The sequence below is a fragment of the Microtus oregoni genome, unplaced genomic scaffold, assembly GCF_018167655.1.
Source record: "Microtus oregoni isolate MIOR12 unplaced genomic scaffold, Mior012 000103F_ref0000194, whole genome shotgun sequence".
NCBI classification, from domain to species: Eukaryota; Metazoa; Chordata; class Mammalia; order Rodentia; family Cricetidae; genus Microtus; species Microtus oregoni.
The window spans coordinates 2,914,194-2,938,568 of NW_024544717.1; the positions used below are offsets into that span (position 1 = coordinate 2,914,194).

Genomic DNA, 24,375 nt, shown 5'->3' on the forward strand with positions numbered 1-24,375 from the left:
GACAACTGTATTTTATTAACTTGGCATATGCTGTTTCATGTGACTGCCTAACATAACCCAAGTGACTTTCCTTTGTCAAATAAATGGGTGTTTTAAAGAACTTTAAAAAATAATAATAAAGTGGGTGAAACAAGCGGCCTCATCAAATGGGGCAGAAGCTCTCATTCTTGTTCTCCATGCACAGAGCAGATGAGTCCACACAGTCTCCACTTAGGGAAAAGTTCTCAGCAGAAGAAAACTTGTCATCTAGAATCGTGTTTTTGAAATCTGAAACTTCATATATATATTATACTTTATGTGCCTAACAATGGAAAATAGATAGGCATTTCCACACTGACCTAGAAAAATTTAAATATAAGGTTGGACATCTTGCTCAGTTACTGGATGAGACTGGGTGTGTTCACGGTGGTTTGGCTGTAGATGGAGCTCAGGGGGTAGAGTGCTTGCCTGTCAAGCTTGAAGCCCCAAGTTTGATCCCCAGCACAACGGAAATCAGCTGTAGTGATACCTGCCTATACTTCTAGCACTCAGGTGGTAGAGACAAGAGGATCAGAAGTTCAAGGTCATCCCTTGTCATTCCCAATTTAAGGCCAGCCTGGGTTACATAAAACCCTGTCTCGGAGAACTAAGGTGGGAGCTAGGAAGAAAATTTACGTGTAAAACTGGTTTAAAAGAATTTACCGGTAATGGTTACAGGATTTCATTCTTTCGCTACCCTTCCTTAGAATCATTAAAGACATCTCTCAGTGAATGTCTAGGTCCATCCCAATAGAGCATAGGAGATGATTGTTTTATGTGCGAAGATTCTGAGCCACCAGAGGTTATTGCTGTAGGCAGTTAGTGACATGTGATTTTTCAGATCCCATTACAAAGTTGCTGAATTTGTTTTTGTTTTTTCTTTTCTTTTTCTCTTTCATTGTTTCCCTCTGATGTGGCCATTGTGTTGACAACCTTCTGTATCTCCGCTATTGAATTTTTTTCTTTGCGTCACGAAGAAAGCCTCCCAAGGTAAGTACTGGCGTGGAAGTGGGCATCAGAACTGACTTGGTGTGCACTTAGGATCCTAACTCATCACAGGAGCCCATGGCTAATCCCTGGCCACCTAGGAAATAAGACTAACTTTCTAACTTAAGCTGTAAGCCTGGGTCAAGAGTTTGTGTTGGTGCTGATGTAAGAGCAGCCAATACTTCCTCTGCAGAGTGCACTCACCCATTGCTGCATCCTTGGAAGATGCTTGAATCTCTCGACCTGCCTGTCAGGGATTGGTTCTGTCCTGTTGGCATCAAAAGGGAGCTTACCAAAAAGCAGCAGCAGGTGCTGGTTCATAGGCTGAGAGTGGGCGATCTGAGGTGGTTGGCATGGCTGTGCTGGCTACTTTTATGTCAACCTGATACAAGCGAGAGTCATTTGGGAAGAGGGACTCCCAATTGATAAAATGCCCCCCATAAGACTAACCTGTAGACAAATCAGTGGGACATTTTCTTAATTAGTAATTGATGTGGAAGGGCCCAGCCTTTGCAGGTGGTGCCATCCCTGGGCTGGTGGTCCTGGGTTCTATAGGAAAGCAGGCGGAGCAAGCCATGAGGAGCAAGTCAGTAAGCAGCACCCCTCCATGGCTTCTGTATCAGCTCCTGCTTCCAGGTTCTCATGCCCTGACCTCCCTAGATGATAGACTCAAGGTATAAGCTGAAATAAATCTTTTCCTCCCTTGTTGTTTTTGGTCATGGTGTTTTACCACAGCAATAACTAAGACAATGGCCATTCGAGAAAGCAGAAAAATAAAAATGGGTCTTCCGGGTTGAAACTTGGTAACTTGCTCAGACAGACAGACTGTCTTCTGTTTTGCCAAGAAGAATCGAAAGGTTTTCCACACATTCAGATAGAGATGAGCCATCCCCGTGCTAATGCTCTGTGCTCTGTCAGATTCTTAGCTGGTCACAGTGACTGCTAGTTGGGGCTGTTCTGCCACCTTGGCCAACTTTTGATAGCATGTTTACTGGTGGAATCCCCAAAAGTTCAAGAGTAAATGGAGTGGGCATTTGAGTGACAGCCCATGAATAAGTGAAGGCCGGTGTCAGCACCAGGGAACATGTTGCTGAGTGTTAGAGAGGCATTCAGTTCTACGAGCCACCAGAAATTTTGAGCAGCCCTGGCTGATGTCACTGATTACAGCCATGCTACCTAAGGTAGGTTTAGGGCAGACACTTTCTCATACGGTCAGAATCTAGGACACGTGCGCGCGTGGAAGAGAGACGAGAAAGGCTTACTTCATAGACCTGGGGCTATGGAGAAGACACTTAATATAGCTCTGGATTATGGAAAACTGATAAAATGTTATTTCATGCTTTACATTTATTGAAGGCATCATTCATGTTGTTTTTGGCACTGAGAGTTTGAACTCCAGCAAGGAAGGCATGCATTGAATAAATAATAGGCAATGTCTTAAGAAAGAGGAAGTAGCTGATGTTTCTGGAGTGAGCTGGGCCAGCCATCATGGTCAGATCTGGAGAATCATGGCAGTCCTCCCTGGGGTGACTGTGATCCCTAAAATTCATAGCCTTGAAAGTTTGCTGCCCCTGGAGGATATATGCTCCCTTAGCTTGTCTGTTTTCTTTGCTCCCAGAGGTTTCAAGGCATATAGTCTCATTCTGGTAATAAACTAACTTTGTTTTCCACAAAGAAGCCAGTGTGAGTTGGGCAGTGGTGGCGCACGCCTTTAATCCCAGCACTGGGAGGCAGAAGCAGGTGGATCTCTGTGAGTTTGAGGCCAGCCTGGTCTACAGAGTGAGTTCTAGGACAGTCAGGACTACACAGAGAAACCCTGTCTCGAAAAACTGGAAACAAACATAGATATACTTTTAAATATTTAAAAGTATTTCAAAGTATGTTTAATATGTTTTTTAAAATACTTAATAGCTGACATCTACTCTATGAGGTACATTTGGGAAGCCTAAACATTGTCTTGAAACCAAATAACTGATAAAATAGAGTAAAATATATTAAAGACACAGAAGTTGATTTAGGGCATGTGTATATTAAAAACAAGCAGGAAAACCAAAGTTGCTTTTATAATGCTTTCTTAGACTGAGATTTAGGCCTCAGTGATTGGAGAGTTCAGGACAGATGGGGTGATTTTAGCTAATATTTTAAGTAGGAGCAACTCGTCCATGAAGCATGCTTAGTCTTAGCATTGTGATGGTGGTGGGCTGTGTATGTGTGCACTATGAAATCTGTTGTTCTGGGGTCATGGGAGCCAAATGTCTGAAGATCATAGGATACACATTCCCATTCTGACCTTTAAGTCAGAAATGACACACCAGGGAATCAGTATCACTTTCTCCATTAAGTTCAACTGAAAACACTTTAAGCCTATGCTTAGGATGCTGACCTAAGTTCAAGACCCAGGACCCACCAATGTGGTGGGAGGAGAGAGTGGACTCCTCCATATGCCCAGGCATCCATGTACCCTCCCACATACATACAAACACAGATACATAAATGTGATTATAGTTCTTTAAGCCTGTGCTTAAAGAAACTGGATGTACATTAGGGTTAGTGAGGGATTACTAGATGAAGTTCTGAAAGGACCCTGGAAATTTAGAGAGACAAATCCCAATGTTTCACGTGCAGCACTCAAGTGGAAACAGCTTTGAAGAGAGCAAGGTACTGGCAGCCTTATGGGGCAGGACAAGGTATAGGGGCTCATTGCTATGCAAGAATGCTCTTGTGTGCTGTTAAGATCTGTTACTTGTATTGGTTTAATAAAATGCTAATTGGCCAGTAGCCAGGTAGGAAGTATAGGAGAATTCTGGAAAGAGAAAAGGCAGAGGAAGCTGATGTGGGAAGTCCTTCTGTATATGTGTTGCTTTTATTGGTTAATAAATAAAGTTGTTTTGACCAATGGCTTAGCAGAGTAAAGCCAGGCAGGAAGTCTGAATAGAGATAAAGAGAGAGAGTAGGTAGAGTCAAGGAGATGCCATGCAGCTGCCAAAGGAGAAAGATGCTGGAATCTTACCTGTAGGCCACAACCTCATGGTGATACATAGATTAATAGAAATGGGTTAATTTAGAATATAAGAGCTAACCAGGAATATGCTTGAGTCATTGGCCAAACAGTGTCATAATTAATATAGTTTCTGTATGATTATTTGGGTCTAGGCAGCCAGGAAACCAATACGCGGTCTCCATTTGCAGAAGCATGATGAGAATGTCTCACTAAGAAAAGGTGCCAAGCCACACGGCTAAACACATAAAGAATTATGGGTTAATTTAAGTTACAAGAGCTAGTTGAAAGTAAGCCTGAGCTAAGAGGCCAAACAGTTTGTACTTAATATAAGCTTCTGTGTGTTTCTTTGGGACTGAATGGCTATGGGACCAGGCAGGATAGAAACTTCTGTCTACAGCTCATTCACATAAAGCCAGAACTGAAGTCCTTGCTAAACTCCATGTACTGTAGTCAGCACAGAGGGTTGAGAGCAGTCTTTGGGGGACACACGACAGTACCAAAAACAAATCAGCCCCCAGATGGATTACTGTCCGATCTAAGCCATTGTGTTACAGTGTGGTGGCACTTTCCTGTAATGCCAACACTCAGGAGGCTGAGGCAGGTCAACGTAGGCAACCAAGTGAGACTTGGAGTTAGGTAAAACAAGAGCCTATGATGCCAGCACTCAGGAGACAGAGGCAGGAGGATCGCCCCAATTCAGGGCTACCCTTGTCCACATAGCCAATCCAGACCAGCCAGAACTTCATGGTGAGACTCTGACCTGTCTCAGAAACAAATGGACTAACAGAAATCAATAATTAAACACGTCGCACTCCAGGTCACTGCGTGATCCCGGAAATCTCACGGACTGAAGTCATGTGGAAGCAATCCCAGAATTCAGTGCCTAGAAACTACAGGAGGAAGCAGATGAAGTTCCTGTCTTTAAGGATCCCACAGCCACCACAAAGAACATAGAGTCCAACGCATCTCTGTGGCAGGGCGCTCACCAAGTGCGCACAGGTCCCGGGTTCCATCCATAGCTGCACAAAGTGAAGCGCACATTCAGAGATAAACTACACACAAGATAATAAGAACCAGCAGAAATAAAAGACCTATGAGTGCTTCTGATATCAAATTGTCAGGCCCAAACTTTAAATGCACTTATGTCTAAGGAGATTTAAAAAAAAAAATCAGATTGAAAAATGATAGCAAAGCCGGGCGGTGGTGGCACACGCCTTTAATCCCAGCACTCGGGAGGCAGAGGCAGGTGGATCTCTGTGAGTTCGAGACCAGCCTGGCCTACAAGAGCTAGTTCCAGGACAAGCTCCAAAACCACAGAGAAACCCTGTCTCGAAAAACAAAAAAAAAAAAAACAAAAAAAAAGAAAGAAAAGAAAAAGAAAAATGATAGCAAGAAATGGATGTTATATAACTCAAGAAACCAATAACCCACTAAAAATTCTCAGTCTGAAATGTCCAAAACCTAAACTGGAAATTTAGTGTTAGGATTCTATAGCAGCTTACATCAAACTGAAAATAGAGGCTTAAAGAACTGGAAGATAAGTTAGTAGATAAGAATACAGCAAGATGCTAACGAGACAAAGGATGTGGAAACAATGGAAGATCCACATTTTTTAAAAAGTAAACTCCGGTCTTCCATTCTTCAGGGAAACTCATTCCAAATGGACGCAGGCCGCGCTGTAAAATGCACAACGGGAATGCTTTCAGACGATGACAGGGAGGAGGGGCCGCGGCTCGGTGATGAAAGCACAAGAGAAAAAGACGGGTCTTTTACTACAAACAAATGTGGCATTGCCGGTGACAATGTTACATAAAAAGAAAAGCTGTATACTGGGACAAATGTTTAGAAAATACCCAATAAATGATTTGTATCCAAATCACTTTTGCTTAAAACTCAACATAAAAAAGAAAGAAAAATAAAAAAATAGTTTAAAAATGGATTAAAAAAATTTGAAAAGTCAATTTAAAAATGGATAAAAACATCTGAGTAGACATTTCCCTAAAGAAGATGTAGGGATATCGAATGGATGGATGGATGGATGGATGGATGGAAGTAAGTCAGTAAATCCCTGTCGTGTCCTTAGAGAATTAACATGAAAACAGCAGTGACATGCCAAGGCACACCTATAGGATGCCTAAAATCACCAAGTCTGATAAAACCAAAATGAAGTCCGTGGAGCAGCAGGACCTTTGCTATTGCTGGCAAAACGAGGCAGATGGTCCAGATGTTCTGAAAAACAGCCCACAACTCCTGATAAACCTAATTATATTCTTACCACATGACCCTAGTGATCAAGCTTCTAGCTGTTTACCCAGACAACCAAAATTTTGGGTCTACTGCGCACAGGTGTTTATGGCAGCTTGATTCATGATGGCCAAATGCGAAAGCAACGACGACCTCCTGCAGGAGAATGGGTAATGAATCCCGGTACGGGCTCTTGATGCAGTATTGTTCAAAGATAAAAGAGAAATGAACTATCCACGCACAAAAAGTCACTGTGGAGCCTCCAGTGCATATTAATAAGTATAAGAAACCAACCTGAAAAGGCTCGATGCTCTAAGAGTCTGCTATTAATCCATGATGTTCTGGAGTAGGCGAAACTATATGCCGGTTAAAAAAAAAGACAATGGTTCCTCAAGACAGTAACCACAGCTCAGACAAACTACTCAGTGAAGCAAGGGATGTTTGACAGGCAAGTCAGTTGGAGAAAGTTATGCCTCCCTTGCTGATGGACAGAACCTTGACAGAGAGTGACACACATACACACACCAAACATAGATTGCTATGTCCCTAATATTTTGGATTTCTCTGTCTGGTAAGTGTCAGATTTTTTAAGTTCTGAATGAAGAAGCATTCATCTTAGATACTGCCCGCCTACCTGCCTGTTAATCCTTTGACCTGATGAACGCTCTGCAGTGCTTATGGGAACGAGGTCTGTGTCCCTCCAGAACAATGGCCCTTTAGACCAACATGGAGACACTGGTTTATATGTCTGTAGATTCAGAAGAAGAAAGAGCCTTTGTTGTGTGAGCACCAGAGCCTGAGAAGTGTGTCTGTTGTAGTGCAGAGGTACTATTGCAGTTGCTTATTGGTTGAGCTGTCTTCTGGTAAACTGGATTTTGGCTAGCACTGGTACACATGGAAAAGAAAGGTTGTTTTATCTGTTGTGTTTTATTGAGCAAGTTAATAAGAAGGAGGCATTGGGAAGAAATAAAAATATCTGCCAATCATCTTATTTAGATGTCTCTCTTTTTAGTCAATTTGCTCACTGTAAATTTATGAGCACAATATCTTATAGTTTACTGCATGATTTATTTTACTATCTCAACCTTGTGAATTAAGTTTATTTTCATTTTTTAAAAAAACTGTAGATGCTCAACCTCAGGGCTTTCATACATGGTAGGCAGACACTTAAGCAGTGAGCTATGCTCCTATCCATTGTTTAAAGACATTCAGGTTTGGTGGTATATGTGTGTAATGCCAGTACTGAGGGCCACAGCAGGGGATCCAGAGTTTGAAGCTAGCCTGTCTCCAAAAACAGACGTACGCTATAAACACCCGAAGCTGACTTTATTCACGTTTCTCGGGAAGGAAGGGAACCACGCACAACTCTGCCATCTGAGACTTGGTTTTGTTCAGTCTGGTCTTGGGGTCTGTGGTACGTCTTCCCTTTTTCTGAGAACAAAGTTTTGGGTCAGGCTATTAGGCATGTACTATGTGGGTGTTCTGACTTGAGCTGAGTAGTAAGTGTAAAATACATAGCAGTTTTCTAAGGCTTAATACAAGGGTAAATGAAAAAATGAAGCACACAAATATGTAGGATATACTAGGTTAACTTAAAACATGTCACTAAACCAATTTTGTCTTCCTTTTGCTTATAAGTATGTCATGAAAACAGTTTGAATCACATATGTGGTTCCCATTGCCTTCTTGTTGGACTGCTCTGCTCTGCACAAACACATAGCTTCATAGTGACATGGTGGTCACAAGCACCTGGTCTTTGCTTGGCCTGGTTTCTTTCCTAGTTAAACTTCTGTCCTGGTGTCTGGATCTTGACGTCCTGCTGTCATGCAAGTTCATTGGCAGCCTGACCTTCCCTGTCAGGGCGAATTTTATTCTTTCTTTCGTGGCAGGCAGTGGCCATTTGTCGAGATGGTGGGTGGGCTGTATCTGCAAGCTCAGATGCTTGGGACTTTCACTGGTGTTTCTTAAAGAAATACCCTGTTTTTAGAAATACCCACAGTGCAGTTCTGAGTGTACCCTTGAAGAAGTTTAATCAGGGCATGGGAAGACTAATAAAAAAGCACCCACTCACCGAGGATGTAACACATCTTCTCCGTCCCTCTGCAGCCAGTGGACTTGTGTTGGGAGTGATGATAAAGGTGTCAACGTGGCCTGAACTAAGTATTCGAAAGAGCTGGCATTGGCCACATGCTTCATTGAGTGTGCACCACTGGTTTACACACACCAGTGTCCAGTGGAAGCCCTAGGCTGCTGTTGAAGCGTCCGCACAGGATTTGGGAGAACTAGTTTTCAAACTTTCTTCTGAGTTGAATGACAATATGGATGTGTTCCTGAAAAGACCCTTGCCATCACCCCTCCTAGAGCGTTGAGTCCCTGTCTTTGGGACTTTGCAGAGCATTGTTTCCTCCTGTGTTGGATGATGAGGTCCCTGGCTTGGGGACAAGGCCTTACTTCTTGTGGGTGTTTCCCAGCTGCTGTTAGCTGCTTGGAATCTTCAGTCAGACACCGTTGACTGTGCAACCCAAGATATCATTTGGTGTGTACTTAGGAGCGCATATGAAGGAAATGATTAATTACACCATGAAAAGGCAACAAAGACTTGACAGACTTTTAAACAGGAAGGGAGGTCTGTCAACAGACCTGGCTAGTAAGGCTGGTGTCTCTGGTGCTCATCTCCCTGGGCGGTGGCAGCTGTGTTCAGACACAGGCTGAAGTTTGTGGTTGATCCAGTGACTTCTACAAACAGCAGCCGTGAGGACAGTGCTGGGGTCAAACAGGCTTCCCATGCAGTTCCAGTCCGAGACTTCTAAGTGAGGTTTAGCTTAAAATAATAATGATGATAATAATAACAATAATAACTGGCATATGTTTGTTACACATAGTGCTAGCTAGCTGTTTTATTATAATTCTGAGGGAAGTGAGAGAGGCACTGAATGGCATCCACATGAGATGAAATGTCGATCCTTCCTAATCTAGTGTGACTCAGTTCTCATAACACCAGGCAGTGAATGAGGGCATTCCAGAAACGTCTTCATACTGTCATCTTGCAAAGCTTTAAAGTTTTTTTTTTCTTTTAAAGAAAACCAAATAGGACCCTGGCAAGCCCATAATCCTACACCTGGAGAATTAGAGGTTTGCAGAGCGATTGTGGGTGTAGATAGGAGATTGGGCAGGATGGACCATGGAAGCTGGGTGTACAGATGGGAGCTGAGAGATGATGAAGTCAGGGTGGAGGAGAGAGACCCATGCGCTCATACAGAGCAGAGCAGCTCCACATGGCGCAGGCTTCTTAAGCACTCAGAACTTCAGATTCGGGAACTAGGAAGTCATGTGTCCTGCACTAGTGTTTTCTGTATAGAGCTGCAGCAACCCTTTTTGCATGAACCTTTTAAAAATGCTGCGTATTGTCTTCCTGTAATTGAAGTGAATATAGATCTTCACTCTCTGTGTTACTGAAGGGTTTGCCCTCGCTGATCCGTGCTATTATATGTTGTGATATTTTGTTGATGTTTTAAAAAATAAAGCTCGCCTGAAAGTCAGAGTGCAAAGCTAAGCCACTAGTGGCCAGGGAGTGTGGCACACACCTTTAATCCCAGGAGTCGGAGGCAGAGGGATCTCTGTTAGTTCAAGGCCACACTGACTACCTGAGATTGACCTGTCTAAAAGAGAAAGAAACAGAGCTCACACAAAGGTGATCCCAGCACTAAGGATCACATACCTTTAATCTCAGCATTAGGGAGGTGGAGACAGGAGTGATGTGGCTGGGTAGAGGGAGGAATATAAGGTGGGAGGAGACAGGCGCTCAGGGTAGTCTGAGGGTTGATGGAGACAGATGCAGGCTGGAGATGCAGTCTGAGGACAGGATCACCCCTTTAGTCTGAACATTGGTAGAGGTAAAAGATCTCTCTAGTGACTGGCCACTCTGCTTCTCTGATCTTCAGAATTAACCTCTTATATCTGACTCTGGATTGTTATTATTAAGACCAACTAGAATTTGTGATATAATGACATGTGAAAATACATGTAAAAATACAGATTCATAAGCTTGTTCAGATAAGAGATAACTCACTGTCTTCATCAGGGTTTCTGTTGCTGTGATGAAACACCATGACCAAAAGTAAGTTGGGGAGGAAAGGGTTTATTTGGCTTACACTTCCATATCAACATAGTCAGTCCGTCAATGAAGAAAGTCAGTACAGGAACCCAAGTGGGGCAGGAACCTGGCGTCTGGAGTGATGCAGAGGCCTTGGACAGATGCTGCTTACTGATTTGCTCTTTGTGGCTTGCTCAGCCTGCTTTCTTATAGAACCCAGGACCACTAGCCCAGGGATGGTGGCACCCACAGTGGGCCCTCAGTCACTACTTAAGCAAATGCCCTTACAGGCTTGCCTACAGCCTGATCTTCTGGAGGCATTTTCTCGATTGAAGTTCCCTCCTCTCCATGACTCCAGTTTGTGTCAAGTTGACATAGAACTAGCCAGGCACATTCATCAAGCAGCTGCTCTAGACTAAAATGCGCATTTTCAGAGTCTTTTTATTTGATGAATCATAAAGCACAGGAACAAAGCCCTTGACCTCTTAATGGTGAATAATATAGCAGAACAAAGGGAACCATAGATGAATGGAGGTACGTGTCTACACATGCACAGCGTGTGATTAGGCAGGCGTGGAGTTCAAAGTAGTTAGAGGTGTTTCTAGGCTCCCGAAGACTCCAGGGGCAAACGTGCTTGCTGCCAGGCCTGGTAATGTGAGTGTAATTCTGGACCCAGGCAAAGGGAGAATGAGATCACTGGTCCCCACTGGGTGTTCTCTGGCCTCCACATGCATGCTAGATAGTACATGGGCCTGCACACACACACACACACACACACACACACACACACACACACACACACTTCATATTGATGATGATGATATATTAAGAAAATTTTAAATGAAGCATCCTCAATAAAGTTTTCATAAAAGGAGTGGCATTTAAGATAGCATTGACAGAGTTAAAGGTAAATGGAAGCAGGCTTTGATTCAGGTTGCAAAGATGGATACTTGCTTTCCAAGTTTTTCTCCATGTAAAATATAATATTGTGTCATAATACACCTTAGATTAATCATTTTCCACCTGGGAAAGGGATGAAAAGCAAACTAAAATTATTTTTTAAACAATATGTGAAAATGTCCAGAATAATTATTTTCCATTTTGTTGTTTTTGGAAATGAATGGATGGGGCCCTGTGTTCCAAAGGTGACGCTGGGCTTGGCCCACTTGCCTCATCCTCAAGTCCTGGGGTTTCAGGAGTGCACTCCTATGCCAGGTTGTCTGATATGTTTAACTAGATTTAAGCAACTACAGGACAGAAAATATAACTGACAGGTATTTGAGACTCAACCTGAGAGTGGCTGCTGGTCTTCCTGATTGCTTCCTGAAGTAAACATATTATGGCCGGAGGCTTCAGTGAAGGGACAAAACTAGACAGGACCAGAGAAGGTCACAGAGCCACCGGAGTCATGGCTCAGCGCTAAAAGCAGAAGATCCAGGTTCTGAGATCAGTTCCCAGCACCTACATCACACAACTCTCTCCTGCCTGTAATTCCGATTCCACGGGAATCTGAGGCCCTCTTCAAGTCTCGATGGGTACTGCAGGCACATGGTGCACCTTGTAGGCAAAATAGTCATACACAGAAAATAAAAAAAGTAGGTGGAAGGAATGAAAAAAGTAAGACTGTCCATAGACCCTATATGGTTGAAGTGCCTTCACATTTGGCTTTTATTACTTTGATGAACTGGGGTCTCTCTGAGTAGCCCAGGCTGGCCAGCCTCATTCTTGACCTCCCTTCCTCAGCCTCCCAAGTGCTGGAATGACAGGCCTCCACCATATCTGGCTCATGTGTTTTAGGGTTAGAAAACTGGTTGCAGACCACATTTCTTAGAATGCTGATGCCTTCTGCTCCTCCTCAGAATATGCAGGATGCTTCTTTCAGTTTTTTTTTTTTTAAACCACAATTGAATTTTGCTGAAATGCCATCAGAGATCACAGCTCTCAACAAGCAGGGCGTTTGTACAGCATGCTGCTCATAAATTCTGGACCCTCCTTCCTTCAGGATATCTGTCACTCAATGAGTTGGTCTTATTAAAAACAGCCGTAGCAGCTTTGCTAGATGCTCGGTGGTTCACAAAAATGCAGAGCTGACTTTTTTAAGGGCCCAATGGAGCTGGAGCAGATGCACAGCAGGCTGCGAGGAATTCAGTGCTGGCGTGAGTTTTGCACATGGGGAACTAGGGGAAAGTGGGATTTTGCTGGAAAACAATGGCTTTCTAATTTTACCAGTGATGAGAATATCTGTGCATTTGGCTCTTTTTCTAATTGGGAAGATGTGAAGTGATTGGTGTCTCTTGGCAGTGATGAACTAGAAGGCTGTTTGTTTGTTGTTGAGGCTATCACTTGGTATCCCAGGCTGACCCAGAACTTACTGTGTAGCCCAGGCTGGCCTCAGACTTAATGGCAGCCCTCTTGCCTCAGCCTCCAGGTGCTGGGACTGCAGGTGTAAGCTGCCACACCCAGCTTCCATCTTTATGTAAGCGCTCAGCTGCATCCAGGCTCTCCGTGTTTTCCATCCCCCACTTTGCAGTTAGGAGCCACGCGACTTCTTAATGAGTAATTACAAGACACTGAGGTGCTCTGACGACGCGAGTAAGTCCTAAAATGAAACACTTCTCTAGTCTGTTATATCACGTCTTTGCGTTTCAGTGAAATGAATCAGACTTCAGACTTCTTCCTGATAAATGTTTACTAAAATAAAAGCCTACACTCCATAATTGGCTTGAGGGATCACTATCCTAAAGTGCCTAGGACCAACAGCTGTGAAATTCAGGAGCTTGCACAGCTAAAGGTTTGGCAGGCAAAGGACCCCTGTATCTTGCAATGCTTCCAGAGCCCCTTTGTCCATGGTAGCATTTTCTTCTCCTTTTTTTTAAATTTATTTATTTATTAAAGATTTCTGTCTCTTCCCTGCCACCGCCTCCCATTTCCCTCCCCCTCTCCCAATCAAGTCCCCCTCCCTCGTCAGCCCAAAGAGCAATCAGGGTTCCCTGCCCTGTGGGAAGTCCAAGGAACCCCCATCTCCATCCAGGTCTAGTAAGGTGAGCATCCAAACTGCCTAGGCTCCCACAAAGCAAGTACATGCAGTAGGATCAAAAACCCATTGCCATTATTCTTGAGTACTCAGTAGTCCTCATTGTCCGTTATGTTTAGCGAGTCTGGTTTTACCCCAGGCTTTTTCAGACCCAGGCCAGCTGGCCTTGGTGAGTTCCCGATAGAACATCCCCATTGTCTCAGTGTGTGGGTGTACCCCTCGCAGTCCTGAGTTCCTTGCTCGTGCTCTCTCTCATGGTAGCATTTTCATACTTGTCTAGACTTTAAATGGGAAATACCGAAAATTTGAAGAAATAGTTTCAAATAATTAGCTGTTGGAGTGGGCAGTGATTGTAACCAGCAGGTGCACTTCCAGCTTGGGCTAGATCTCATTTTATCTCAAACAGTGGCTGTGCATATGGAGACCGGTAGATTGATAGCCTCAGTATGCAAGATGGCAAATTATTAAACGTCTGACAGAGATGCCTGTGACTGCCACACTATCTAGGAACTACTAAAGAGACTCATTGTTGTCCAGAGGATACCAGTAAAGACATTTACAAATTGGAAAATAGCCCCTCCTGACCATTTACAGTCAGGATGGAGCCTTGGCTTAGGTGGAAAACAAGGCAGATGCCCGAGGGGGAGAGGCAAGTGTTATATGATTTCATAGAAAGAAAGTGGGGGGCAGATCATAGAATCTCCATTTGTGGAAATGTTTTAAAAGAACACAGATCTCTTGAGAGCAGTGCTGAAGTTCAGTCCTGCCCAGAGGCTGAAAGTTAGCTGGATTATGCCCGTGTGATCTTTTAAGTCATTGAAGGAACTCTCACAGGCAGGCAGTAAACATTCTTTATTTTGCTGGCTGAAACCATTGCCTCATAGCTGTTCATTTGAAAGCTGGTTTTTGTGGGTCTGTCAGTATCAAATTTGAATCTGGAGTCAGTGGTTTAAGTTATGTGTTTTGTATATGCCTGAATCTGTGTGTAGTGGTGAAACTGTTGTAAGCATAAGTTAACCTTTTACTTTTGTTTTATGAGTATGTTTGAGAGAAGGAGGCGGGAAAGAGCAATACGGAGAGAGGGAGGAGGGGGGTCAATATAACCACGAGAGTTGTGGCTCATCACTCTCCCTTACTCCTTTGAGATGGTCTTTCGCTGAACCTGGAGCTAGACTGTAGCACAGAAATTCCCTCTGAATTGCTGGGGTTTCAGGTTCACGTGACCACATCCAACTTTTTACATGGGTTTTGGAAATTTGAACTCGGGTCCTCATGCTTGCAAAATGAGCAATCAATCTACTGAGTCATCTCTCCAGCCCATCTAAGTCTTTTACTATATAAAAACTACCTGCTTCCTTGCAGAGTTTCAATGCCATCAATCATCCGATAAATAATTCCAAGGCAAAGAATATAAATACTGCAGGCTTCAAAGATGAATTAGCTTTAGCTCCTGCCTTCAAGGAACTTAGGGTACCAGTGGATGGAGCTAAGACATCCACAGATCATCCACCTAAATGTTCAGCCTGCAGCCTTCAGGCTTATGCCTGCCAGGGTGGCTGTGAATTCAACCTGACACATTTGTTGAGGACAGAGGCATGTCACTATATCAAAAGGTTGGGCAAACCTGTATCATGATTAGTAGATAATAGAAAAAAATTGGAATAGGAGCAGAGAAAAGGATCAAGCAGTGTTGTGAGATTGTATGTATGTATATATGTATGTATGTATGGATGGATGGATGGATGGATGGGTGGGTGGATGGGTAGATGTATGTATGTATGTGTATATATATATATATATATATATATATATATATGTTTGTATGTATATGTCCTTTGGGTGTAACCAAGCAGTCTTTTCTGGAGGAAAATGCATTAAGCTGGACCTTCAGTATGAAGCATTTTGAAGGGCAGAAATGAAGAAAATGAGAATAGTCATTCCAAGAGGGCACACTGCACTGGGGCGGGAGGGGACAGGGCAAGTAACTGGCAAAGAGCTAGTGGTGTCTGGTCTGGACTGCCAGGCTGAGTTGCTCAGTGCTTCTCCCTTGGAATGTTGGGGATCCCTGTGCAGGTGAAAAGCCACATGTGCAGCTCCAGAAAGAGGCCATGGAGCCATCTCCAAGAGCTATGACTTTGAAGCTAAAGCTGTTTGAGTGTTCCCCAGAAATAAATTCCAAAAGTCGAGAAGGCTGGCCGTGTAAATGGCTCTTTACTGGAGGACTTTCAAAAGCTTTTACCCTGGGAATCGGACACAGTGCTGTCCGTGTGTGCAGTTTTCAGTATGATTTCATCGTCTTACGTGGACCATCCCTTGGAACTCGTGTTCCTTGGAACACAGTCTGGGAATTATTTTCTGTGCATTTGGCAGTAATGGCTGAGGGCAGGTAGTGGTGTCTGTGTGGAAAGACAGCAGCTAGGTAGGAGTCAGCACTCGGTAGCTGTATGGAGGGTTAGTGCCTACAGGAGCAGATGGTTGAGTTACCAGCCATGCTCAGCCAGGGATTGCGTGTTGAGACACAGTGAGGAAAAGGGGAATCCCAGGTTGTGAAGAGGAGCGACCTTCCCTGTGCTAGAGATGAAGCGTACACAGCTAGGGGAAGGAACTGGTGTAGGTAAAAATCTACCTGTATACCATGACTTGAGAAGGTAGGGGAGAGCCAATTTAAAAGATTCCATGCACACTACTAGGCTTGGAGGAAGGAAGGGAATTCTTATTAAATATACTTTAAAAAAAAATAAACCACCTGGTTAATATGTTTGTCTGTTAGAATTGTGGATAAATAGTATCTTCCGTGTGAGTTCGTTACTATAGGGAAGTTGCCCCCAGACCCTGCTGTTTCACTAGCTGCCTCTCATCTCCACTGAGTCTCTTTACCTCTCTGGAGCTAACTATTAAGCTTAATATTTTGTTCTTTTGTTTAGGTGTTTGCCTTTGATTATTGCTTTTGGTCCATGGATGAATCAAACACAACAAAATACGCTGGTAAGTCGGCTGTTCCGTTTGGGTCCCTGGCCTCCTGCATTCTGTCTGTTTTCTCTTATTATGCAGGAGGTTTGTTTCTCCATGTGTCCCACACCCGCTCTCTCATTCTGGTGGGTGTGTTTGGAAAGTTGGTGATCTGACTCTGCCACGTTCTGGATAAGCAGCCTTAGACCATGTGTGGAAACCCCAATAGAGGAGTGTGTGTGATGGTGTGCCCCTGTGACCTCAGCACAGAGAAGGCTGAGGCAGGAGGACTGCCCCAAGTTCAAGGCCAGGTCAAGGCTGAGCTGGATAGCTAGTATTAGGCCAGGCAGTGTTGTGTAGCAAGACTCTGACTGCCCCCCCCCCCACCACCAAAATTTCAAAACCTCTTTAGGTTTCTAGTTGTTCCCCTTCTAAGGATGTCGTTATCCTCAGAGAAACTCCCAGGTCAAGCCTAAACTTTACCAGTTTTAACTGGTTTAGAAAACCTGAGGCAAGACAACATGGAATGGCTATAGTTTCTAAGGGAGATACAGAGATGGTATTAAAAATTAGCATATAATTGTATATAGATAAAAACGAAAAATAAAAATATCATTTTTCCTTTTGTAAGTATTGAGGTTAGGCGTATGTTAGGTCACCTGATTTAACTAGTCCAAAATGTATGCCTATATTAAAATGTGTATGTAACGCCATAAATATCAGTTTTACTTGTTAATTTGAAAAAAAGAAAAAGATAAGTTAAGCATCAGTTCAAAGAGGAATGTAGAAGGTACCCAGTCATGAAGTGTCATGGTACCAAGGCAAGTTCACGGACCTTGAGGTCAGATATGGGATCTGCTTTGGCTCCTTGGGATAAGTGTTTAATTTCTCTATACTTCATCCTGCTTCCTATAAAGTGGAAGTGGCAGCTCCTGTGAACCTATGCCAGGTGGTACAGGTTAACTGGGGACCTTAAGTGCTGACTGACGGAAGGTCCCCGTAAAGGATGCTCTACTGGGGGTTTTTACAGGGATGGTGCTGGACATGGGGCCTGAGCAACACGTGTAACAGAGCAGTGATGACAGGAAATTCGCAAAGCCAAGCTAGGAAGTAGAGATCAACGGGATGAAACATGAAGCTGTTGGCACAGGCTGCTTAAGACGATGTGAAGAGGAGTCTGTGGTCCTCCCATCTGCATCCCTCAGCATCTCAGTGCGCGTCTTCATTGCTGCCTGCAGATACCACTCTGTGTAACCTCTTGCGATATAGTGCTCAGGGCCCACAAACTCCCTTTTCAGCCACGTACAACTTCATTGGATCCAGATGAGAAAATATCTGTGGAATTTAGGATCTGATAAACCCTGTGGTCAGAATTATAAAAAGATAAAAATGATTTTTAGTGTGCTGATCGCCTAACATTGATGCGCTTTTCGGTTACATGATCATTTCAAATGCTATGTTCCGGTTCACCTTGAAATAAGGCCTCTTGATTCACAGAACACTGCTTCTTTACGACACTGGGGTAAGGAGTAGATTTTTCTTATTCTGTAGATACCATCATTATTACACAACCACTATGACACTCTTAGCAAAAAGTAAAATTCGTGGTTGCTGTTGTCTCTGGTGTTTGACTGTTACACAGAATCTGCGTAAAAAATAAGTAGGTTGTGTAGATGAGGTTTTTGGTTTCTGTACTAACTTGATTTCTGTTTTCTTCACTTAAAAGAAACAGCAACTCTTAACTGCGAATAGAGACATTAAGAGGGAAGCATTCTTTCTCTGGTGAGAAATAAGGGACATGGAGAGAGGGAAGCCCAGATTTCCTGAAACCAACCTATTTGTCAGGCTCCATGAATAATGGCCTCATTGAGACTGAGTCGGGGCTCTCAAAGCGGCTCTCAAAACTGGGGTCTGGCAGGCTGAGTGGGGGTTGGTAGATTCATGGGCTGAGCAAGCCAGAGATGCCAGGACCCTCAAGCGTCATGTGCTATGTCCGAACATTAAATCCTCAATGAAGTTTTGCTGTTTATTGAAAGCTAATACAGGATGCTCTACCCTCTGGCTTTCCAACCTGAAACTCTTTAAGTTCCCTGGAATTGATAATGGCACTTCAGGGCTTGGGTGGGTCGCAGTGGCTAGCATCAGTATGTGGGCAAGGAAATGCTCTGGGCTGGGATTTAAGGCACCTGGCTTTGCTAGAAGCTGCTAGGCTTTGGTGAGATAAAGATAACCTTATTCCTCATCTGTGGACAGGATGAGGTAAAGGAGGAGCTGCGGCTATGCCTCCCATCAAGCTGAATCAGCTATTTTGTGCGGGAGGCACAGCTGTGCTGGCGGCTCAGAGGCAAATCAAAGACTGGTTTGTTCAGCTTTTTGCATTGCGTGGAAGTGTGCTTTGAGGCATTGTGCCCTTGAAGGAGCTCTTCCTCCTTTTACCCTCTTGATTGGATTGGTATAATAATGTTTGGCGGGTATTTTTGAGTCAGAAGCACAAGTCTCTGTGGTGGGACTAAGTGGGAAAAAGAAAGGCAGACAAGCAAACGGGCTGCAGAGTTAGAGACCTCTAGCACGGCCTCTCTGCGTAAATCCGTCTCTAACCCAACCCCAGCATGCAACCACACATAAATCTCATGAAGAGTGTAAAGTGACTGTGTTAGCATCAATAGAGATAAATTCGAACCATCTTAGTAAATGATTACATCCTGCTAATGGTAATTAAGACCTTCTTGATAAGGAATCAATACATTAAAAATATAATTTCCTAAAGTGAACCCTGTCAGTAGATAAGTGACTTCCAACAGCTCTGTTGTTTATATCCTGCCTGCTTACCTTTAAATCTTACTGCAGATATGAGAAGCAGTCTGGGGGCTGGAGATGTGGCTCAGGGGTTAAGAATATTTTCTGCTCCTCCAGGAGACATGAGTTAGGTTCCCAGCACCCATGCAGGTGGCTCATAGTCTCTTGTGACCCCAAGGGATCTGATGTCTCTTCTGGCTTCTACAGGCACCAGCACACATGTGGCACACACAGACACATAACACATAAATTAAAAAAACCATATTTTTTAAAGGAAAGAAAGAATAGCAGTCTGGTGGTGGTATAGGTGGGAGTCAGTGTGGATAACATTCCTTTGCCTGCGAGATTCTGAACGTTGGCCTAGAAATTATGTAATCTCTCTTGCCATATGGCATGTTGCTCAAATTTGCTGAAGCCATGTGTTCTTGGGCATTTGTTGATACTCCACAACCTGGAAGGAAAGATGTCCAGCTGACTCCCAGCCTACTCACTCTGTTCTTGCTGTGCGAGGATAGAAGAGCACCTTCAGGGCGAGGGCTGAGCTGCAGGCTGGTTGGCCACGTTTGATTCTGTGCCTGTCATGGGGGTTTATGTGCTCAGAGGTCGGAATGATTAATTTCACATTGCTTAAGGAAAGCAAGAATAGTAAGATGACAGCGACGGTGTCCACCAAAATTAATATTCTAGAAACCAGTGTTTGCCCAATTAGAACCAAATTGTCAGCAGAATGGCACAACATTAATTTGTCTTAACATATTTAGGCCTAAGTATTTGACCATTGAAGTATTCTCCTAGTAACTACTTGGAGAAGGCACAGGCTCCTGGAGTCAGGCTTCATGGCCTCAAATGGCAGGCAGTCATAACAGTCTTTCACTATCATGAATCAGAGGATGAATTTAGAGTCCCAGCAAATTCTGTGCATCCAGAAAATAACTGATAATTGTTAGCCATTATGTAAAGCTGCAAAAGTTCTTTGTGTGCTCATCAGAAGTACTAATGATTGGCGGTTTAAGCATCCTTAGAGTAGACATGTATTGGACGTGATATCTACTGTCCCGAAAGCCCCTAACCAAATAAAAACCCTGAGCACAAACTCTATCCAGGTTTTATTTCTTTCTTACAGTGCTTTATAAATTGTCTTACGCACATGGCCATTCTCTTAGTGGCTTGCCTTCGTCACGTCGTGCCTGAGCCTCTAAAGTTTTCTTCAGATCAGCAACTCTTTCTGATTTTTCATTATATTTGTCATTGAGAGAGACAGAGAGAGATAGACACACACGTTTGTGTGCACATGTGTACACACACAGAGGGAGAGAGGGAGAATAGTTCAGAGGACAGCTTGCTAGATCAACCTACTCCTTCCACCACGTGGGTCTTAGGTTGCAGGCTTGGCAGCAGGCACCTTTTATCCACTGAGCTATCTCAGTGGCCCAGAAACTCTTGCGTTTGTTTTAATTAAAGTATATAATCACAAAGATATAAACCAGCTTGGAAGCCAATACCACTGACCTTTACAAAACATACCTCACCTGGTGGAGGCTCGGGAGGATCAGGTAATTGATGTTTGTGGATCCCAAGAACAGATACATGCAGTTCAAGTCAGGAATATTTAGTTGGTAAAGATGCCCCAAATGTAAACAAACGAGTTAACTTTATGAACTTTTAAAAAGTAGATACATATGCATATTTACACATAGAGCATATATATTTATTATGCCTGTGTTTTTTTTTTCTTACATCTAATGCCTACCCCACTCCCCAGCTCCCTTTTTCATTTTGGGACAGGGTCTTGTGTATCTTGGGCTGACTGTGTTTGAAGCTGAGGATGACCTTGAACTTATAATCATCTCGTTCTTTCCTCCAAGTGCTATCAAGTGGAATGATAACCACACACCGCCACGACAGGGGTAGCCTGTACTGGTGCTGGGACCAGGACGTGACAAGGGTAGCCTGTACCAGTGCTGGGACCCAGGACACGATAGGGGTAGCCTGTACTGGTGCTGGGACCCAGGACTTTGTGCACACCAGACATGCCCTGTGTTGACTGAGCTGCAGCCCTGTCTCCAGATGTCCTTTTTAATCCTACCCCACCCCATTTCATGCTCTCCCCTTTCTGACCACATCTATTCCTTAGAGCATTTGCTGGCACCCGAGAGCACTGTTTAACTTAGCTGTATTTGGAGGGGCAGATAGCAGTAACTGTGATTACAATCCACATGCTGCATTCCTGGCCTGGTGCTGAGCCTTTTATGTGCGGGAGGAGATGCAATAACAAGAACATACCATTAGATAGGAAATACTGCTGTCAGCATTTTCGCAGATGAGGAGATCGAGGTTGGGGAAGGTTCTTACTGCCTTTCAGAGGCGAAAGCAATGGCCAGTGTAGACTGAGTCAGAACCAGTGATGCATGCTAGTGATGACTTGAGGATTCAACTCCTGTCCTGGTTACTTCTTATCTGTCCTAGAGGGGATTTGTTAAGTCCTGGTGTGGAGCCTAGCCGGGAGAGCTAGTAGTAATTGCATCCTCCCTCCAGGCAAGTGTTGTCCAAAGTCCTGAGCCCATGTGCTTGGTCGAGCTTTGTTTGAATATGCCCCCCTCCAAGAGCTATGAATACCGGAGCCCTGAGTTCTAGAAGTGAGGGTAGGCCCGAGTCTGCTACCTTGTTAGAGAGAGCTGTCGTAAAATGCTTTCAAAGCCGACCCACGCTTCTCTGTCAGCAGCGGCTGGTGCGGAGTCAGGCTTCCCAGCTGAGCCCGACTCTGTTTTCTTTTCTCATCCTCGGCACTGGTGCCCGGGGAGGAGTTTTCTTGCCCCCTCCCCTGTGAGTCAGCCACTTTATCCAGCAGCAAAAAAGTTGCCCAGCTCATGCTCACCCCTAGCAGTGTCCCCGGAGTGGAAACATTGTCGGAGTAAGTCACTCCCTGCTCAGTACTAGTGACACTTCCCCAGACGGCAATGCTGATAGCACTTGGAAGCCACCGTGGAAAGTGGCCTGTGGTTTACTTTTAGCTCGTGGCCCAGTTTCTCGAGTTACCTTTACCAATCCTGAAGTTGATTAAGAATTAAATGTTGCACCTCCAAGTCGAGCCTTAAGGTCTTTGTTCCTTTATCTGTACTGTAGTTTGGGTTCATTTAACTTAAGTATGGCCTGAAGTCTCTGAATGTGAGAAATTTTGTAAGCTGAAGTCCACATGCCAAAGGCCTCTGAGGAAGAAATTTGCTTCAACCTTATCCAAATAAGGCCCTTTTCTCCCTTTGAGGTGTGTAAGCACAGACCTGTCTGTTCCTGCACCATCCAGGTGCCTTGATTTGGAACTGGGCCCCTGCCAAGTCCAGACTCATCACAATGACGGTGGCTGTCAGCCCTGTGCAGAAGGGAAATTACCTTCGTAAAGAACGAGGCCCAGGAATTGCCACTTAAAATACATAGCCAAGCTCCCCCAACTCCTGCTCCAAAGAGAAAAAAGACAGAGAAATGAAGGGGCTTGTGAAAGGAATTCGATTTTGGGTTGTGTTTGTATTGGTTAGCTTCTGTAGCCATAGGGAACCTGAGGCCCAGGCTTTAGAGGCCTCATGCTTTGGAACTGAGGAAGACCATGTATAATGACAGAACTATAAGGTGGAAGAAACCTCTTACTTCAAGGCCAAGAAGTAAAGAGGGACACACTGGGATTCCAAATCCTCTTCACACATTCCCTGATAACTCAAGGACCCCCCTTTAGATTCTTACACCCTAAAGACCATTTCCCACTAGTACTACCATGGACCACAATCTTTAACTTGTGGGCCTTTGGGGACATTGAAGATCTCAGCTTTAGCATGGTTGTTCCAGTCTTAGGTGGTCTTCCATGTCGAAGGAGATTCTGTTTATGTGTTAAGTGTGCTGTGCCCCGCTTGAGAGTTTTGTTGACTATGATGTATCTATGTGTCTGCCTTTTTAAATGTGGGTTATAAACACCATGGGTCAGACCCTCTCTTTCCATTCTCCTCTTTTCTAGGCCCCCGCCCATCGTGTTCTGTCCTGTCCTATTCAGTGGGCAGGTGCAGACCCAGGACCTAGCTGCCTTCCCTTTGTTGCCAGTTCTCTCCTTTAGAGCTTTGCCGTCAGGACCCTGCTATGTAAAGACAGCTGCCTAGGATCCTTGCACGGTGACTGGGAGGCCATTGCTGCTGTTCCCAAGGGGTCAGGGGGTGCCCACATGTGGAGACCTGGTGGTGTTGGCTTTTCAGAGATCTGTATCATATACGTGACTCAGTGTTGGGTGACTCAGACCGTGACTGCTTGCAGAAATCCCACACAGTGGCTCCTGTTACTGCTCTCACATTGTGTTACAGGTTTCACTGGGCATGCCTGTGTTTTATAACTTGTCCACATGGGTTATAGGAGGTCCGATTATAAACCCTGAAGGAACTTGGCATCGCTGTCATGCTTATTAACAGTGAGGTCAGACGTGGCATGCCCTGTGGACTCACCACGCCAGGCATGTGAAGCTGACGTCTCCAGAGACACCTCCTCCCTGGCACTGGTTCTGCTAAGAAGTCACAGGCCTCTTGGGTTTGACAGTGTTGTGGCTTTGCTCTGCCCGTCTGGATTGGGAACAAATACTCACAGAACCTCCTGTTTCCCACAGGACTTCTGAACTTCCCTGTAGACTTTCCCGTAGAAAAACAGCCCTCCATTCTGCTTGAGTGTAAACTGTAAACTGTAATTGGGAAACATTCAGGGTGGGGATACTGCATCTTTTATGAGAGCTGCCCGGGCAGGGTTTGAATTCCCTGGTTCCCACCATGCAGCGTAAACAGCTGCTCTTTTTTTTTTTTTTTTTTTTTTTTTTAATGAGTCAAGGTTCAGAAAGCAGTGGGTAACTCATTTTTTCCTGTGCTGACAGAGACTCTTAGGTTTAAAAGAAAATGGAAGTAAACAAAACAAAATATTTTCTAAAAAGTTAAAAAGACCCCTCGCTGGGGATGTAGCTGAGGGGTAGAGCATATAACCAAGCGTGTTCAAGGCCCTGTGTTCAGTCCCCAGTACTGCAAAGGCCAAAAAGGCCCTCATTCGTCTGGGTCACCATGGGTCTTGTGTGGTCTTTGGGGTGCCCTGCGTTCTAAGGCAGAGTGAAGTGAAGCCATTGCTGTGCAGCCTGTGGAGTCTGCTTTTGATGAGGACAGGGGCTGGACCACAGCTACAGGAAGGACTTTGTGGTTAACAGTTTGGATCTTGGCCACTTCCACAGCTATTCTTCCTGTAATA

General features: G+C 44.3%; 1 protein-coding gene across 6 annotated transcripts in view; it reads left to right on the forward strand.

Annotated features, from left to right (window-relative positions):
* The window catches only part of LOC121443237 (kinesin-like protein KIF13A), a 177,286-nt gene that overhangs the window by 69,912 nt on the left and 82,999 nt on the right, over positions 1–24,375 (forward strand). For 5 of the 6 annotated variants that reach the window (XM_041644916.1, XM_041644919.1, XM_041644920.1 and 2 more), the window contains exons 3-4: positions 996–1,008; positions 16,302–16,362. In XM_041644916.1, coding sequence (XP_041500850.1) covers positions 996–1,008; positions 16,302–16,362 — 74 coding nt within the window. The remainder of the gene's footprint in view (positions 1–995; positions 1,009–16,301; positions 16,363–24,375) is intronic. The other variant, XM_041644922.1, reaches the window with a different exon arrangement.